General features: G+C 34.5%; 1 protein-coding gene across 1 annotated transcript in view; it reads left to right on the top strand.

Annotated features, from left to right (window-relative positions):
• Nucleotides 1-19,090, top strand: part of LOC150101905 (uncharacterized) — a 284,552-nt gene extending 265,462 nt beyond the window's left edge. Inside the window, exon 12 of the mRNA XM_090399927.1 lies at nt 16,293-19,090. Within this exon, the coding sequence (XP_090256053.1) occupies nt 16,293-17,507 (1,215 nt within the window). The 3' untranslated portion in view covers nt 17,508-19,090. The remainder of the gene's footprint in view (nt 1-16,292) is intronic.
• Nucleotides 19,091-20,870: the final 1,780 nt, after the last annotated feature.

Raw genomic sequence — 20,870 nt, 5'->3', positions numbered from 1 at the left:
ATAGAATCATTATATCATCAGAAACACCTTATACACCTTTTATTAACTATCATTTACTTATCTAACCTTTAAGGTTAGATAATCTTCCTATCCAGTATCCATAACCAAAAAATAGAAAACCAAAATGATACCAAATTCAAAAAAGCAACCTGCGAATGTTAATTTTGGACAAAGAGGCAATCATCATAATCAATTTCCTGTTATGTACTCCCAAGGGATGTTCAGGTTACTATTGACAGCACTATTTGATTAAGTTTAGATTACTATTAATCTCCTATCGACAATTTTCCTCCAAATCAATCTATTACTTGAGTACTTCAATATTGTCATATCTAACATAACTATAGTCTCTAGTCTTTGATCAAGTGCTTTATTTCTAACCCAACTCTGAGATGCATAACTTAAATCTGGTTTGAACACGGTCTTACATACTGTTAGTTTGGTGTTTTGGCTAATTTCTCTGTTATTCCATATAAATTTATTCAGCTGGCTATCCACCATACCAGCTTTGCTTATTCTGTTGTTTATTTCCAGATTTAACCTGCCATCTTCACTAAAAAGTGTGCCTAAATAGCTGAAATATTTTACTTGTTCTATGAGATCTCCATTTGGAATGCAGATGAAGATTTTTCTGTGTTCTTGCCTATTTTCATAATTTTGGTCTTTTTATTGCCGATTTTCATGCCACATTTGTTACAACTGTTATTCAATTTAGTTTGTGAATCCTGAGACTTAAATTTAGATGCATTTAGGAGTACAACATCACCTGCATAAAGCAAAGTGCTAAGTTTAATTTTCCAGTTCTAATATCAGGCCTAATGCCACTTTCTTTCGTAATGTGATCCATATAAATGATGAATAAGAGTGGAGATAATATGCATCCTTGTCTTATTTTTACATCAAGCCATCCTCCCGCACTTCCTTCAATTCTAACTGCTGACTGACAACTTAGACTATATACTATTCTGTATAATGTTCTATTCACTCCATATAATTGTAGTGTTTTGAAAAGCTTTTCTCTGGGCACCTTGTTGTATGCCTTTTCCAGATCTACAAAACTTAAGTACAGATCCTTGTCATATTCCCAAGATTTCAAGCTGGGTTTGGCCTGAACCCAGCTTGTTCTTCTCCAAGTTTCTTTCCAATAATCTTTCTCAACCTCTTTTTAAGTGTGCTATAATAGATATTACTTGGAACACTTAGTAGAGAAATTCCTCTGCATTTCTCACATTCAGCTTTATTTCCTTTTTTATAGATGGATACCATGAGAGCTCTACTCCAATTATTGGGAATTTGGGCTTCTGATCAGGCCCTCTGAATTATGCAGTGTAACTACTGCAAAACTTTTATATCTCCATACTTAAGCATTTCTGGTTGAATATCATCTACTCCAGCTGCCTTTCCACATTTCCAAGTTTTTGACAGCCTTAAATATTGATATGTACTCGTCTTTGCATTCCTCTTGAAAATTTTCTACTAAGATTCTGTTGCTGCTTGGTTCATTTAACTCTTTCAAAGTAGTTACTCCAGACATCTGGGGTATCCTTATCTTCAGTTTTCATGTCACCTTTACTATCTTACAGTACTCTTTCCTCCATTTCTAAGCTTCTTCAATATCCTCCAGAACATTTTGCCACCTTGCTGATATTTATTTTCTATACCAAAAGTCTTCCCATGACTTGTTTAGCTACATTTGCATAGCTTAGCTCTCTCTTACATTTTTCACTGTATTCTTTTAGACCATCTGCTGACTTATTTGCTAGAAACTTTTGGTGTAGTTTCTTCTTTTTCCAGATTGCTTCTTTAACTTCTTGTGTCTGTCATGGAGTTATTTTTCTATCCTTGCATACAACTTCACCACATACCTTTCTAGCTGAATCAGTCAATGTCTTCTTCAGAGTTTGCCACCGAGACTCCAAGGTTTGGTTCTGGTTTTTCAATTTGTTTCATTTTTTTTCTTCAATAACGTTTGCATAGTTGAGTCTACAATTTACCTGTTAAAGCTGCTCAACTTTAATTATTTTTTAAGACTTTCTTACATACTGTTCTTTTTATTGTGATATACATTTTTATCCTGCTTAGTACTATGTAATGGTCATCATTTCCGATTTCAAATCCTCTGTCTTCAATGTCGTCAATGATATGAATGTCTTCAATGATATGTCCTCTTATATCCTGAACGAGCATGAAGATATCACTATTAAGAATGATGTAGTCAATGAAGCATTTCTTATTTCTTGTGTCTTCCCTCCATGTGAAATTGTGCACATCTTTATGTTGAAACATGGTGTTAGTAATGACTAGTTTGTGTCCTCTGTAAAAATCCGGTGAATACTTACAATCATTATTAACTTTGCCCTTTTCTCCAAAATGTTTCTGCTATGCTGTTCAGATCTACAACAAGAACCACTTTTTTTGATTTCTTTGTCAGCTGCCTTGTTCTAATGACTGAAAAATTCCTCCACTTCTTTCTTAGAAAAACCTTTTGTGGATAGGCAGAAATAAGTACCATTGTCTATGTTCCCATTTTGAAATTTTCCCACATAAGTTTACTTGAAACTGCCTTCCAATCAAGAAGTTAACTTTATGTTTGACATTGAATGCTATCATTACTCTGTCCTTTCCTTGATCATTATTGCCTGAAAATAACATCCTGTACTATAAGTACAGGATGTTATTTAATAACTTACTAAATAATATATTTAGGAAGATCTCACCTGTTTTTGTCTTCTTTGTCTTGGTAGTGCCAATTATGTCCACGTGGTACTTTTTCAATTCTTCTGCAAGTTCAATTTCCTTTCCATTAATACTCTTTATATTGATGGTTCCTATTTTCAGTTCTTCTGATATTGGGTTTATTCTTCTTCTTCTAGATGTTGAGTTGGAGCTTGTTCCAGTAGCTGAATTTTCACTGTTTGCCCTAGTTTCATGGCATAAACAGCGGGAACCTTGCTTAACCGGGTGACATCCCAGTCAGCATGAAATCTCATCATGTTTACGGTTATGTGCATTTGTGGTTTAAGCCAATAGAGAGTACAATTTGGACAGCTAAGTACAAAATTGCCAGCCCATTCTCGTTCGTTCAGTATGCAGTAGATATTTACTAACAGAGGGCACCACATGAAGGTGAGGATTAGACATTAGCTCAGGTGGCCCATTTGTTTCTCCGCATTCCTGAAAGGTGATATGGAGATCTCCTTCCAGTTATTTGGCTTTGACTCTTAAGCAACTCCACCAAAAAATAGAAAACCAAAATAGTACCAAATTCAAAAAGTAACTTGATCGTGTAAATTTTGGACAAAGAGGCAAATCACTTGACAATTCCAATCTCTGAACACCCTGTATATTCAGTTGATCAAACAGAAATCCAGCCTTGCATAACATGAGGTTCACACTAGCCGTGGGATTCTTTGGGATGAAACGAGGTTACTATATCAAAGTATCTTCAAATTTGAACACTTCTTCATAAAGACCTAATAATGTAATAGTTAGCAAATTGGCAAACTTGTGATGGCACATTGTAAGATAACTATTGTTCATAGCACATAGTTTCAATTTGTTGTAAGAGTAGTCACAGTATAGCAAACCCCAGGGAACAGAGAAATAGTTTGTCATAGCTCACGGTTTACCATAGTGAATTTTTTGAGAATATTTTAAGATTTTGAGAATAAGATTCTCTCCTCTCCATTCCCATGAAACAAAGGAAATGGCAAGAAATCATACACTGCTCAAAACAATTACAGGATATTTTAGTTTCTGTCGGATAAATACATTTCTGCAAATAATTATAATTATTGGGTACATTATACATGAATAAATATTTCTTACTTATGGAGAGGGTGTAATTGATGATATTGTTTAAATAATCAATATTTATTACAAATTTAACAAATTATACATTTTAGTGTGAAATAATTTTAACAAGAATAACAACAAGAATATCCTCTAATTGTTTTAGGCAGTATACATTGGCAATAGAACAGTGTTTATGTATAACAAGAACCATACATAAACAAAGGAAACAAAACATAGGAAATGATGGAAATTGTACATTGATTCCTGAACACAAAGGATTATCAGGAACTAAACATAAAGAACACAAAACCACAACATTAAAAAGTACAAATGCAAACAATAAGGAAATGTATGAGAAAGAACTAGAAGAGTATGAAATAATGAAAATGCAGAATTAATGTTTAACTTTCTTAACATTACTTTAGCTTAAATTAATGTTCACCTGAAATCTCAATATAATAAACTAAATGTGTGCAATCTGTACCATTAGCATGAAAATAACTTGAAACTTCAGCAGTGAGTCAACTTTATAATTGGTCACCTCAGATTACAAGTTAACCTGCTTTAATCAGTTTAAGAAGAAGGGAAGAGTGATTGGCACAGCTGGAGTCAGCTAACTATTTGGACTGAAACCCAATGATTGGATAACTAGCATTTGTGTATGAAGATTCATTATCCATCAAGTAAGAAACTATTAGAATTTTATTTTTTTGAGCTGTTTTTTTTTTTCCTTTAATGATAGTCTTCCCATATTTAGTTCATTATGAAGATTTCAGGTAAGTGGCATTACTTTAATCTAATGTAACATTGAAATTTAAACATTAATTTTGCATTTTCATTTTTATAATTTCATACTCTTCTAATTATTTTTGTGTTTTCTTTATATTTGGTTTCTGCCAGTCATTTGTATGCTTTCCTCAAAGTACAATTTTCTACAGTTTGTTTATTCACAAAGTTGTTTTTAGATGGTTGCTTAATAATGTGGGAGGAGACCTCCACATAATCTTTTAAGGAATAAGGAGAATCACAATGGGCTTATGACCTAATCTCCAATCCTCACCTTCTCATGGTGTACCCCATTAATAGATATCTGCTACTGAATGAATGAAGATGGGCTGACAGTTTGGGATTGAACTAACCAAATTGTATTCTTATTGGTTTAAACCAAAATATAAAATGATGGTATATACAAAATGATGGAATTTCATGCTGGCTGAGAATCAAGGCAAACAATGAAAAGTCAGCAGAATTCAAGATTGGTACCATAAACATATGATGCATTAATAGAAAAAAAGTGGAATTGACAGAAGAACTAAACCAGTACCAGGTTGACGTAATTCATGTTGTTCAGACAAAGAAGACAAAAACTGGTATTCTGGTATTCTTCAAAATATCCATTAAAAGATGTTAAGTTTAGACAATAATAATAGGGGAAGGGATAATTATAGCGTTTGGCACTAAACATGAGGATGTGCTTCTTCAATAGCAGTTAATATTGAGCAGAGTGATGTGGCCAGATATCAAAATGGGGAATTGGAGAATGAGACTTATTTATGCATCTGTTCCTGTAGAAGGTTCTATTAGTAGGATTCTCCCCCCCCCCTCTGGTATTTATATCTTACTCTTCATAGTAGAAGAGAAATGTTTTGGAAAAAAAGAGCAAAGTGAACAATGATGGTAAGTACCTGCTTGATTTCTGTGCAGGATATGAACTATCATTACTAACACCATGTACCAACACAAAGATGTACATAAATTCACAACACAAGAAATTGGAAAAATCTCATTGTCGGTGTTATTGTTGATAGCAATATCTTCATGCTAATTCAGAACACAAAAGTATACTAATGATATCTAAAGACTATATATAACTATATCTAAAGTTAGAATTCTGAACATAAGAATGTTCAGAATTCTAACTAGTATTATAATATAATTAATATGCAAGTTCCACAGTCAATTTTTCTTAGTTGCAAAATTGAAATCCCGAGTTTCCAGGAAAGAGGGATCTACTTTCACACCAAAGATCAACTATAAGTTTGGGAACTAGTTGGCAGAGAAAGATCTTTTGTTGATCTAGCATTATGAACATTACCACATAGCTATGTAAGCACTGTCATATTTTTTCTATACTATCTTTATTCAGTCTGTTCCTAAATGCATTTCATCTTATGAAGTAATCAGATTTAGCCCATACTTATTGGAAAGTTATTTCAGTATGTGTGGATATCACATGAATTAGACTATTTTTGTTTCTTTTATTTCGATCCTCATTAAGTATCAGGCCAAAAACAGAATATATATGCATGCAACCTAATACATGAAACAACAAAAAAGAAAAGAGTAAAGTATATGAGGATGGCTACAAGCACACAACAATCATGTTTATTGCCATCCTGATGTACTTTCCTTTTTCTTTTTTACATTTCAGATATCAAGAAACAAACTGCAAGATTATGTAAAACATCATTAAAAATATAAATAAATAAAATTTTAAAAAATCCTTAGCCCACCACTGTACTAAGTATTATAGCTCAAATTAAACTTGCCAAAAATTATATTCTTCTTTAATTCTTTATCCCAGTGTAAGCAAAGTTTGTTACAAAGTAATATTGACAAGCAAATAAGGCCTGAAATAATTTTTAATGCCAAAAGCCTCATTTGTCATTTAAAAAAATGTTTATAAAAGAATGTCCAGTATTTTTTACAGCCAAATAGCAAAACCTAGTGGTTTGATTTTTAAGCATACTGGCTACTGAATATGCAAAATACTTGATCATCTGTATCTCCATTAGTCAACTATTTAAGAATGCTACTGGTCAATAATCATCAATAGTGTTGATCACAATGGGAAAAACAAAAGATCTTTAAGAGTTCGATAAAGGGCTTATTGTGGATGCCTGCTTAGCTGGAGCAATGATTTTGAGAACAGTAGAGGTGACTGGTTTCTTTCTCAAAAGGTGTGACCTCAATGAGTGAAAAATAATCCACATTGCTTGCCTAAAGAGGCGTAATTGTAGTCCTAAAACAGTTTCTGGAACAAGATCACCATCATCTGAGAAAGGTTGTACAGATGAACGGAACTGCCAGTGTGCATCATTTGACCAAAGCATTTAATGAAGGCTGTTCTCAGCCCATATCTCACCGAACTATGCTCAAGGAATTGAAGATTTGTATTGGCAGTCACGGGCCTATACAGAAACCACTGATTTCTGCAAAGAACTGGAAAGTCTTCCAGTGTCCAGTCACTGGACCCTGGAAGATTGGTAAAAAGTCATTTGGTCTGACAAGTCACAGTAAAAATTGTTCTGTACAGATGATAGGCAGAGTGTTTGGCAGGAGTCCCATGAAGCAATGAACCCAGCTTGCCTTGTAAACACAACTCAAGCTACTGGAGGTTGTGTCATGGTGTGGGGCATGTTCTGTTGGTACACTGAACAGGTCTCCTGATACTGGAAGGTCAGGTGTCCTGCAGAGAATATCTGAACATTGTTGCTGATCAAGTCCATCCTGCAATGTTGACTTTTTATCCAGTAGGTGAAGGTTGTTTTCATGGGTGATATGCTACTGTGCATTGTGCAGAATTATTCAGTGAACATTACTGTTACTTAGACCATCTTCCTTGGTCACCACAAAGCCTGGATCTGACCCCTCTTGAATCTATGGGACATGTTAGAAAAACACATCTGGTAGCAAAGTCCTTTTCCATCAAATCTGAGACTAAAGGACTGTCTGGTACATTGTAGATGCAGATATAATTTAGGCTAAAGGAGGTCCAACGTGACTAGATACACAATTAGATTGCATATCTAATTATAAGAGTAGGCTAGATGGTAATTTGTTATGTCTATACATAAATGCCAGGTGCATCAGAAACAGAGGGATTGACTTCATTGCTTTATTGAATATGATGGGTACACTGTGTATCCAATTACACAAGTGTATTGGGTACACTATTATAGGAATGACGGAGGAGATAGGAGAGGAGGGAGAGTAGAAACACAAGAAAACAATGTTCCATGTACCAGTGAGTTTGGGGCTATCTGGTGTGAAGTAGAGATTGACATAATGAAATATATGGTGGGCTGTTGCTATTGCCTATAACAACTCTCTTGGGAAATATCTAATTATATTAATGTTCCCATTAAATGTTGATATCAGTTACTGAATTGGAAAAATGTCAGTAATACATGGGAATCTTTGAAAAAGTGCTGATTCAGATACCTAGTGTTCAAAGAATAAATAGGTTGGGAGTGAAATGGATGTGCAACCTTATTAAGCAAGAAATCCACAAGAGATGATGTAGAAAGAATATCGTGAGAATAAAAGTAAGAAAAGTTATTAAATATATAGAGTGCAGGCCAGAAAAGTAAAAAGTATTGTGTGGAAAGCTAATTCAGAGTATGAAAAGAAATTGGCTGTGCAGGTCAAAGGCAATCCAAAAGAATTTTATAGTTATCCTGGAAGCAAAAGAAAGAATAAATGTGGAAGAATAACTTTATTGAATGCAGTGGTACTCTAATGTCAGAAGCTAATGAGATTGTTCTAATGAGTGCTCACTTTACTACGATATATCGATCAGGTGTATGTAACATGGTGCATAGTACTACTGCTACATTGGACGAAGAGTTAGAGTTGCAGGAAAATGATGTTGAAAAACTGTTGCATAACCTGGATAAGAATTTACCAATAGGGACAGATGGAATATCAGCATGTTTGCTAAAGGAATGTTCAGCTGAATTAGCTGGTCCTTTTGCATGTTTATATAACTTGAGTCTCAGCTACTTTTAATATATACCTGGTTTCATAAATTGGGATCCCAGTTTGAACATAAGGTCATAATATATTTATAGCATCAATCAACAATATTTTAAAGTATATATTGTATATTATGAGTTTCAACTCAGGAATGGAAGGAATGTATGATAGTTCCATTATACAAAGGTGGTGCAAAAACTGATGTGTCCAACTACTGCCTTATCAGTATCTCTGGTGTTGATAGTGAAGATTTTAGAGAAATTGGTAAGAACTTACATACAAAAATAGGTAGACAAACAAGCTATACTCTGCAAGGAGCAGCATGGATTTACTAAAGGACAGCCATGTTTTTGCAATTTGCTCAAATTTTATCAATATTACAGCCAAGTTGGATAAAGGGAATGGATACACTATGATAATGTTGGATTTTGCTAAGGCATTTGATAGGATACTACATGAAAGACTGTTGAATAAGCTGGAGAATATGCGATTGGGATATAAACTCTTGACTTGGATCAGTTCATGGTTGACAGACATACATATCAAAAAGTGGTATGTGGTGGGTGTTAATCTTCCAGATTTAATGTGACCAGTAGTCTTTCTCAGAGTTCAGTCTTTGAGCCATTGTTGTTCAACCTATACATTAATGACATTAAGAAGAGTCTAACAGAAGATGTGCAATTATTTGCCAGTGATGAAAAGATAGGCAGAGATTCTACTGATATCAAACACTTACAAAATGATTTGAATAGGCTGGAAATTTGGGCAAACATGGCTATCAGGTTAATTGTAGTAAGTGTAAAATTATGCACTTTGGCATGATGAGATTTCCAGCAGCATATTATTATTATTATTCCTGACACCTCCAAGGAGTCCGAAGACTCATCGCGGGAGGACACCTACAACTGTCTCAATTGATACAACTTTCTCAACCACTACACCGAACATCTACTACAAATCAACGCCATCTACCGCCCACCTCCACCACCACTACAACTAGTATTTTTTGTCTGTAAATTGCGTGTGTTCTGAAGGGCCGATTTGTCTGTATGCGGGATGAAAAACCCAAGTTTCCGGGAGAAAAAACCCTGCTACCTCTGTATGAGATTGGCTAACTCACCTTCGATTGAAAATCATCCAGATAAAGATTCCTCCCGTCGCAATGAGAATCGAACTTAGGCCTCTTCCAATTGCACTACGGAGGCGCTGCTCTTATATTCAGTGGGAGTATGCTATAAGAAACTGATGAGACTAGGAATCTTAGTGTAATAGTGAATAGGAATTGGAAGTTCAAAGGTCACATGGCAAAAGTTGCAAATACAACTCAGGGGTAATTGTGATGTTGCAGCAAACCTTGACATGTAAAGATAAGGAAGTCATTTTGCCTTGTTATAAGGCTTTGATAAGACTGCACCAGAATTATTGTTTAACAGGAGAAAGAGGGGTGATGTGATAGAGGTCTATAAACTCCTGAATGGGTGTATAAGATATCGTCTGATGAAATTTTTCATTGTGTGGAAGGTGGGAGAGAACGCCGAGATATCCATGGAAGTTAAGTTTGTTTGCAGTCAAGAAAGGGGTAAGAGCTAGGTTTTTCTCACAGAGAAGTGAATAAGCGGAATAGTTTGTCTTTAGGGATAGTGAGTGTATCTATACTCTTTTTCAAGTTATTTTGGAAGTATCGAAATAGGCTAGATTTCTAGCTTTTCTTACCATTCGTACTATAGGCTTACGCTGCATAAAATAGTTTCTTAAATTTTTTATGTTATCACATCATGTGGTACTTTGTATATAATTATTTTACTACTTCCTTTATTATTAAATCACTTAAGGAATTGAGCAACATAGATATGAATATAAATTAAATTCCTGATATTTTGGCAACGTCACGTTGGCATCTTCAAAAGGAACGTTAAAAAAAAAGGCACATGCACGTAAGCAGTACAACACAGTAACTGAGAATGAAGAGATGAAGCTATTGTTCTCCTAAAAGTCCTGATGGTGCCCTCTAGTGGGCTAAGTAGGTGTTCTTGGCCGTTGGGCTGAAGGTCTGCTGATGTAAGCCTCCCAAATTTGGGGCAGTCGCATACAACCAAATTTATTGATGTTTGGAGAGTTTCTTAGGGCTGAAGCTTATTCCATAAATAATATTCTATATAAATTCCATATTTATATGGAATCAGCCTCAGCCTTTTAGGAGAACAATAGCTTCATCTCTTCATTCTCAGTTACTGTGTTGTATTGCCTACATGCATGTGCCTTTTTTTGCAAGTTCCTTTTGAAGATGGCAACGTGACGTTGACGAAATATCAGAAGTATTTATTAAAGTGTAATTTAATTTATATTCATATCTACGTTGCTCAATTCCTTAGGTGATTTAATAATGCATAACCAACGTATAAACCTGTCTACGAGAATTACTTCCTTTATTACTTGCCAATGCTAGAATTATATGTCTCATACTATTAAATTGTTACAGGAAACTTATTTTTGGAAAATGCAATTATCTATCACTTGGTCTCCAACAACCACTTCCTAAATTAGTAACACATCCCAAAGGCAAACCTCTGAGAAGCTCTGAAAAGGGCATCATACTTAAATGTTCATGCTGGTTTACAGACGAGAAATCCTGATGAAACAGCAGAACTGACAGGCATAAGCAAGACGGCAGCATACCGCATTGAGAAGGAACTGACCACGATGGGGCAACTGCGTATGCCAGGGAAGAAGAGGCCTAGCACCATAGGACTATACTCACACTCAGTGAAATACAATGACTTTATGCTGTCAGCAATTCATCACAAAGTGCACGATTTCTTCCAAAAGAACAAAATTCCTATGATATATAAAGTAATGACTGCTGTAAACAATAATGAAGATATCCCTCACATTTCATTAACAACAACTTACCAGTTGTTAAAGGACCTTGGTTTTGTTTACCACAAGAAAGCAATCATCGGCATTACTTGAAAGGGAAGATATAATTTTACCTTCGCCAGTATTTGAGTTCTATCAGGAAATATCATCGCAAGGGACGAAAAATTTATTATTCAAATGAAACTGGGTGAATGCTGGTCACACCTGCACTAAAGTTCTCCAGGGCACGACAGTAAAAAGTGCTCATCATGCATTTTTGTTGGACTTAACAACAGGCCTGAAAGCACCAAGTGGAAAGGGGTCTCGTATAATCATAAAGCATGCTGGTAGCGAAGAGGGATTTGTACCGAGGGGGGGGGGCTTGAGATTTTATGAGCGCAGAAATCACAAGGTGATTATCATCAAGAAATGGATGGAAAGCACTATGAACATTGGTTCATGAACATGTTTTTGCCAACAGTGTTATTGTAATGGACAATGTGCCTTACCATTCTGTCCGACTGGAAAATGTGCCATCCGAGGCTACATACATAAGTGGCTGAAGGAAAAAGGAATCAGTTTTACTTCTCATATGATGAAAACAGAACTACTGAACTCGGCGACAAATGTCAAGAGTCAGTTTCAAAAATATCGCATTGACAGTATTGGCAAACAGAAAGGACACTCAGTTATTGGTATTCCACCATACCATTGTGAACTGAACCCCATAGAACTCATCTGGGCACAAATTAAGGGGCATGTTGCACCTCAAAATACAGCTTTCAAATTTACTGAGTGCACATGGAAAAGTTGCATGACCCATGTTATTGAAAAAGAAGAAAAATTCTGAGCCCCTGATGGAATGATAAATGAGGTGGTGGAAAACATGTGCTTCACAGTAGATGACAGCTCTGAATCTTTATTTAGTGAAGATGCACAATCTGATGATACTACCCACAGCCTGAGTGGTGTTGAGGAGCTTCCTCATTAAATTAATGAAGGGATAAGAGTGTTTATGTATATATTATTGTAATAAAATATGTCTTGTTCGGAAATGTGTGTTGTGATGAGTGAAGTTCACTTCATAATCTAAACAATCACTGCTTATCTTATGCCAGTTTATAATAAACTATATGACATCTATAATTCAGCTGCTTAGCTTGTAAAGAATTCTGATTATACATTCAAAAAATCAATTAATAAAAATAATATACACACATACTCACACACACACACACACACACACACACACACACACACACACACACACACACACACACAGAGGCTTCTTGGTCGCAATTCATTATCCTTTAAGTAGTCGATATCAAAACAATTGTCTTGCTTTAGTTTAGAAAGTGATAGAGCCTGTTTAAACTAAACATATTTGGTCATTTTATAATTAAAATACTAGCTTATTGAATACTGACCATTTACAAACAAACTTACATTATAGCCTACCAGTTTCGCCAGCAAATTGTCTGACTTTTTCAAGGCGTTTACAGAAAGACATAAAAACTAGTAAATGCAAATTGAAAGGAACATAAAAAACGTTGTAAACCAACTAGTAGCTAAGGTTACACGTTCGCGTGACAGAGAGGACTTATTGTTCTTATTCATTATCACACATGCATGTTTGTTGTAAATGTGTAATGTGGTTACTGGCTAGCTGTAGTTCAGATTGATTTAGAGAGAGGATCAGGTTTTTCCACGAACTGTTTAGGATTGCACCCTGATTTCTGTTGAGGTTTCCGCCGGTTATTAACACTATTGTGGCTTCCTTGAATAAATGATGTCTGTAGTCGTCATCCAGATGTGGCATGGAGCTGTTTTGTCACTCTATTGTGTGGTTAGATGTACAGAAATGATTGATGTGCTACACCGGAAGAGATACTTCTGTTGTGGTTTACATCACCAACATGTTCTTTTTTGTCTGATTTCTAAACTGCGTGGAGTTTGTCCAATGTAGGCAAGACCACAGGAGCAAGGAATGTAATATACTCCTGGATATTCGTAGAAAGGCATCTTATCTTTTGGGGATCCTAAAACTTGTCTGATGCTGGTGGTTGGTTTGAAGACCACTCTGATGTTGTAGGCTCTTAGTATTCTGACTATTTGATAAGAAATTGACTTGATGAAAGGGATCGCTACAGTAGAAATGTGCTGGGAGCGTGATTCTTCTTGTCTGGGATTGTCACCATATAGATATTTTTTGATGATGTTTTGAGGATATCCATTTTGTGATAATGTGTTGGCTATTAGTGAGAGTTCAGTCTGTGTATCCTCCTCTTCTGATATAAACTTTCTGGCCCTATATTTCAACATGTGGATAATCATTTTGTGTGTCTTGTGATGGTTTGAAGTATAATGAAGATATCTTCCAGTATCTGTGGGCTTTCTGTAAATAGATAATTTGACACTATTTGATTGTTTCTTTATCAAGATGTCTAAAAAATGCAGTTGGTTGTTGTTTTCCACTTCCAGAGTGAAGTTTATCTTGTTATGTATTGAGTTTATTTTATCCCCAAACGATTTTAGGTTTTCTAAGCTGTCTTGCCATATAATGAAACAAACCAAGTAATCAGAAATTGTAACATTTGGCCAGAAGAAGTGAAGAAAACAGTAAAATCCTCACATCCTATCACTCCAAGACTATATGGGACACCTAAAAGACATAAATAGGATATATCTCTCCGTCCAATCGTTGATGGTAGATCATCACCAACCTACCTTTTGGCAAAGCATCTTGCAAACTTATTAAATAATAAAATAAGATCAACAGAATCGTATATCAAGAATAGTCAACATTTTGTAAATAAACTCCAAGCCATTAAGATTGCACCAACAGATGCTAGCCAGTCTAGATGTTCACCATTGTACCAGTAGAAGAGGTAATAAACATCATCCAAGATCTCTTTCCTCTAGACATCACACAGATGTTTAGATACTGCCTTCAATCTAATTTCTTCAAGGTTAACAACACCATATACCAACAATTAGAAGGCCTAGTAATGGGAAGCCCACTATCACCATCTTGTGTAGACCTTTTCATGGAAAAACTTGAAAAAGAAATTCTCTCCACAATCTCCCCTAGACCATCTACAATGTGGAGATATGTTGACGATATCTTCATTATATGGCAAGACAGCTTAGAAAACCTAAAATCGTTTGGGGATAAAATAAACTCAATACATAACAAGATAAAATTCACTCTGGAAGTGGAAAACAACAACCAACTGCATTTTTTAGACATCTTGATAAAGAAACAATCAAATAGTGTCAAATTATCTATTTACAGAAAGCCCACAGATACTGGAAGATATCTTCATTATACTTCAAACCATCACAAGACACACAAAATGATTATCCACATGTTGAAATATAGGACCAGAAAGTTTATATCAGAAGAGGAGGATACACAGACTGAACTCTCACTAATAGCCAACACATTATCACAAAATGGATATCCTCAAAACATCATAAAAATATATCTATAAGGTGACAATCCCAGACAAGAAGAATCACGCTCCCAGCACATTTCTACTGTAGTGATCCCTTTCATCAAGTCAATTTCTTATCAAATAGCCAGAATACTAAGAGTCTACAACATCAGAGTGGTCTTCAAACCAACCACCAGCATCAGACAAGTTTTAGGATCCCCAAAAGATATGGTGCCTTTCTACAAATATCCAGGAGTATATTACATTCCTTTCTCCTGTGGTCTTGCCTATATCGGACAAACTTCACGGAGTTTAGAAATCAGACAAAAAGAACATGTTGGTGATGTAAACCACAACAGAAGTATCTCTTCCGGCTTAGCACATCATTTCTGTACATCTAACCACACAATAGAGTGGCAAAACAGCTCCATGCCATATCTGGATGACAACTACAGACATAATTTATTCATGGAAGCCACAATAGTGTTAATAACCGACGGAAACCTCAACAGAAATCAGGGTGCAATCCTAAACGGTTCGTGGAAAAACCTGATCCTCTCTCTAAATCAATCTGAACTACAGCTAGCCAGTAATCACATTACACGTTTACAACGTTTTATATGTTCCTTTCAATTTGCATTTACTAGTATTTATGTCTTTCCGTAAACACCTTGAAAAAGTCAGACAGTTTGCTGGCTAAACTGGTAGGCTATAATGTAAGTTTGTTTGTAAATGGTCAGTATTAAATAAGTTTGTATTTTAGTGATAGAGCCTGCAAGAGAATCTTTCAGGTTGTGATCTTGAAAGCTTTATAAATTTCAAAAGCAAACATATTGGTTTGCTACTTAGTTATAAAATAGTATTGAATATTTATTGCTGTTTCTTTTAAGTAGCTTCCTGTTCTTTTAATATTTTTACATTGTAATCCTCCTCCCCAGGAAAAGTTTTCAGTATTATGATGTTGTTCTCCAAATATTGTAGTTAAAAATTCACAATTAAAGTTGACATGAAGGAGAATTTATTAGTTGTTTTTGGCGATTAGTGAAACTAAAAGACAATACAACAGGTTTAGAGACACTGAATTTATAAAATTTAGAGACACTTCTTTATAAAATCCATATTCTTTATAAATATTGATATCTTATTTTTCCTACTTTTTTAGAAACTAACTGAACAAATACTCTTTAGCTGCTTTTAAACCGATACGGAAATTAGCATTGTTAGTTCATAATACACTATTAAGAACATTTTACTGTTTCATTACCAGATATTCCTTATTTCTGCAGATTGCTTTTTATGCTGAGATTAAATTTTCAAGGTCGGTTTTTTTTTTAAGAATTTAAAAAAAAAATAAATGGAATTGGCAATTTAAAATATTATTATACTTTGAAACATAAAACCGTATATTTTAATATAAATTAAAGAAATAATTATGTATATTTTCAGTCTTCAGATGTGCTACCAGAATCAAACTATACCATAGAGACAGATGGAGCTGATCATGAGGTCAGCTATCTTCCTCAGGAAAGAGCAGAGAATACAGAGTTGCGTTGGCCATATGAAGCAGATATAACATCAAAAGCAAGAAGTGCTGATCTTGTTTTGCCCAACCTGCTTACCAGTTTGGATCTGGAGAATGAGCACTTCAAGTTGTACCTTGAACAGTTTTTTGTTACGGAATGCCAGCCATCATGCAATGACCTCTCATACCATGGAGATAACATCATAGTTACCAACAAGCACCTAACAACAAAAATTCATTGGGCAACAGTAATGGTGAGTCAAGGTACCGTAAGTTCCATGATTGGAGCGTGTATAATATTAACATCATCTAGCATTACTGTTTTCAAAGTAGAACCAGTCCCTAAAACACCTGATGCAAATTGCAAACTTGCTTCACTGCCTGATCTGTGTCTTCTAGTATCCATATCACCAACTAGTGTTCTTTCAGCATCTGTAGGACCATATAACTCCTATGTAGAGTTTAAGGTTGGTTCTATAGCAGGAGTTCAAACTTATATCTTTTTGATGAATAGTAGCACCACCATATGTTCATTTGTTGCTCATCTAGATAGTATGTACAAATTAGCAGTCTTGCCTAGATCTGGTCCTTTTAAACAAGAGAAACTTGTAATAGAAGATGTGTTACCTTGCCCACAAATTGCAGAATCTAATGTAGAATCTCAGATCCTTTTCTGCCAAAGAATTTCAGTTTCAAGATTGCAGGGAGCAAACTGCAGTCAGACCAATGCTATCCATTTCCTACTTGTCACATTGTCACACATTATACTAATGGAAGAAATACTCTTTCCATCACATCTGTCTGGCTTAGAAAGTATTATATATCCATTATTCCAAATATGTTTAGCTGTACCAGTTAAAAGTAACATTAAAAACATACATATGAAATGCAGCAGTGAAAAAAAAAGCCTGACTGCTACTGATAGCAGTAATACATCCTTAAATAGAGAGGATGAGAACTTGACAACAGAAAGTTTTGCCAAAAAATGTCCAGAATATGAATTTGAGACTTGGGGTTATTGGCTCTTGATTGACTTTGAAAAAAATGATACACTTTATGTTAGATTTTTCAACAGTGAGGAAAGGAACCAGTTTCTTGAAGTTTTCTTAAGTGTAAGAAATTATCGCACACATTCTTAATGTTTGGTTCATGTTCTTGAAGTGTATTTGAGCTAGGTGTTCTTTATAGCAGTTGTATATCAAGCATGTTGAATGTTTGTTAAGCTAACTGTATCACAATTAAACATCCAGGTGAATGACTTTGTTTTGAGTGCATGGGTAGTACATACCAGACTACATAATTAATTTGTTAATAATCTCAAAATGCTTGCCTGTCATCAATCACTAAGTTATTATGAATTTGTGATTTTTTTTTTTTAATTTGAGTAATGTGATAATCCCTTATTATATTTAACTTAATGAATTGGATGGAAGTAGACATGGATTTATTTATTTAGTATGTAAATATTTTCCTAATTAAATTGAATAGTAGTTCATAATATAAAGCACAAGCACAGATGCATAATTTCCTATGTTGTTCTCTAGCATATTCATGTTCTTAATAAATATGATAACAAAAAAAAAAAAAAATGTGATATTTATTACTGTTGACTTTTATACTTGTTTTATTTTGTTTACAATAGTATATTCCTTAAAGAACTACATTCTGTTCCCCTATTCACTTTCATCCAAAATGTATTAGAAATCAATTAGAAAGGATCAATTGTTGTAAAATATATTTCTGTATATAAACCATGGTATTCTATTTTGGAGATAATGTTGAAGTTGTAAATTACCCTAACATGTTTTATGTAGGAATTTCATATTTTTGATAGACACTACCACCATTTATTATATTTGCACAAGAAATAACAAGATTACTTGAATATATGTATGGAATTATCTAAGAATCTTACCAAATAATTACCCTAAACCATGTTGAGAGAATAACGATTTATTTGTGTCCTGCCTTGAGTGATGCAGTCTTACTTGTTAAGCGAGTTTATAAATCTTTGGAACAGTGATTGTATGGATAATACATAAAATCTGTCTGTTACATAGAATATTTATAATATAAATATTCTAGTGTGATCTAAGACTTGGTTGAGTACATTTTGATCATATAAACAGCTCTAATATTGCATTCTCAATTAATGTTTTTTTCTGTTGTAATAATAGTGTTAGTATGGTAGTTTTATTGGAATGCATGCAAATTTGTGATATACATAAATTACTCTATAGATAGATCACATTTTCTTTTTTAAAATTTAAGATTTAATGATGATGAGTAGTTGTAATTTTGTAACTTGTTTTTTTAGTCCATCTGAGACACCTAAAACATTAATATAAACTTGCAGTTATGATGTATTGTAATAGATATGTTTTCAATATGATATGTCAGTTTAAAAGTTTTGTATTGTGTGTAAATCAGGATTTTTGAAGAACATAAAAAAGAATCTTAAATTACTTTTGGTATCTTTTTGTTATTATAATTTTAGGATGTACATTTTTTTAAGATGGTGATACCAAAAGTATTTAGGAATGGCCTTTAAATTGATGGTATTTTGCATCTACTATGATTTTACCACTGGCAGATTAAGATTATTCAATGTAATTTTGCAGTGTATTAACCATACATGCTGTATAATCAAGACTCTCTTGATTATTAACTGTTTTAAACTTGGATGTTCCAAGTTTTTTGCTTGGTTGCAAAGTAAACTACACTTAACAAGAAATTTTCTTGTTTTTATCCTTTATCCAAATGTACACATGTAACTGTTCTATTATAGGCTACATATATGCAGAGTCAGTCAACCTCACTTAAAATTGCATGTCAGCACTCTTCCTTTCAGACAGATGTTATGCTTTAGGAGAAGGGTCACTGCATAGACTGGCTTCAACCTCTATTGAGACCTCATCAGTGGGAGTTATATACACACACACACACACGCACACACATAGAGTACTCCCTCCCCTTCATTCACATATTCACTTTTGGTCAGCCTCATTCCAAAAATATTAAATGGAAAATTCCAGAAATAAGCAATTCATAAGTTTTAAATTACATATCTTTCTGAGTAGTTGTGATGAAATCTCGTGCTGTCCTGCTCGGGATGTGAATCATCCCTTTGTCCAGCATATACGCTAACTGCCCATTAGTCACTTAGTAGCTGTTTTAGTTATCAGATTGACTTTTGCAGTATTTGTATTCAAGTAACCTTTATTTTACTTAATAATGGCATAGTGATGTTGGCAATTCAGATATGCCAAAGAGAAGCCATAAAGTGCTTCCTTTAAGTGAAAAGATGAAAGTTCTTGACTTCATAAGGAAAGAAAAAAATATATGCCGAGGCTGAGATTCCATTCACATAACTTTTATATCAGTATAAGGGTAATCTGAAAAGGCCTCGGTGGCAACCATAGATGGCAACGCTATCGGCAAGATTTTTCCTATTTTGGAACATCTGTCATAAGCATCCATGTGAAATTGCAAGTCATTCTATCAACTAGTTTGTTTTATACAGCTGTCCGAAGCAAAAGTGTTGTCTGTATTCCTTGAAATGGATAAAATTGAGTGTCATTAGGTTATAAAATTCTTTGTAAAAGAAGGTTTAATGGCAAAAGAAATTCATTTGAAGTTCATAAAAGTTTATGGGCACTCTTCTCCTTCGTTTTTGACAATTAAGAAATGGGTTTGCAAGTTTAAACGTGGCCGTACCAGCCTTAAGATGATACATCGATATGGTATTGGATGACCGGCAAGTCAAAGTGCATGAAATTGCTGAGACTATAGGCATTTGAAAAGAACGTGTAGGATATACTGTACGCCCACAGATGCAAGACCCTTCGACACTTCTGTGCATGTCAAAAGAAGGAGAATCCATTCCAATAATAGGGTAACAATCTGTATTGTGGGTTAAGTTGTTTATCATTACACATCGAAAAATTAACTTTTCTTTTATGAGCATTGTAGTTTTTAAAGTGGTAACTATTTCGCTTGTATAATAGTTATAAAATTTTACATATAAAGCATGTGATTTCATGTGTTGGTGACCAATTTGTACATCGCCTTATTCCTTTTTTTCCCCTTCAACATGAATTGACTCTTCTTGGCAGTCTGCCAATGACAGCTCTCGCTTCTGTGGTCGGACAGTATTTTGCATTAAGAATTGCAAATGAAAAAGCTTTGCACAAGATGGGTGCCGTGCTTGCTCACAGCAGATCAAAAACGCACTCGCATGAAAAATCTCTGAACAGTGCTTGGAGCATTTTAACAAGAATAAAACTGATTTTGTGCGTCAATTTCTTACTATGGATGAGACTTGAATTCATCATTACATACCAGAATCCAAACAGCAGTCAAAACAGTGGACAGAAGCTGGTTGTTCACCACCAAAGAAGACAAATGCGGCTCCATCAGCAGGAAAAGTCATGGCACCAGTGTTTTGGGATGCTAAAAGGCATATGTTTATTAATTATCTTGAAAAGGTAAAACAATAACTG

The sequence above is a fragment of the Typopeltis vanoorti genome, chromosome 11 (genome assembly GCF_054136105.1).
Source record: "Typopeltis vanoorti isolate ZY-2024b chromosome 11, IOZ_Tvanoo_1.0, whole genome shotgun sequence".
NCBI classification, from domain to species: Eukaryota; Metazoa; Arthropoda; class Arachnida; order Uropygi; family Thelyphonidae; genus Typopeltis; species Typopeltis vanoorti.
Note: the sequence above shows the minus strand (reverse complement) of the source record. Positions and strands in the feature narration are given on the sequence as shown.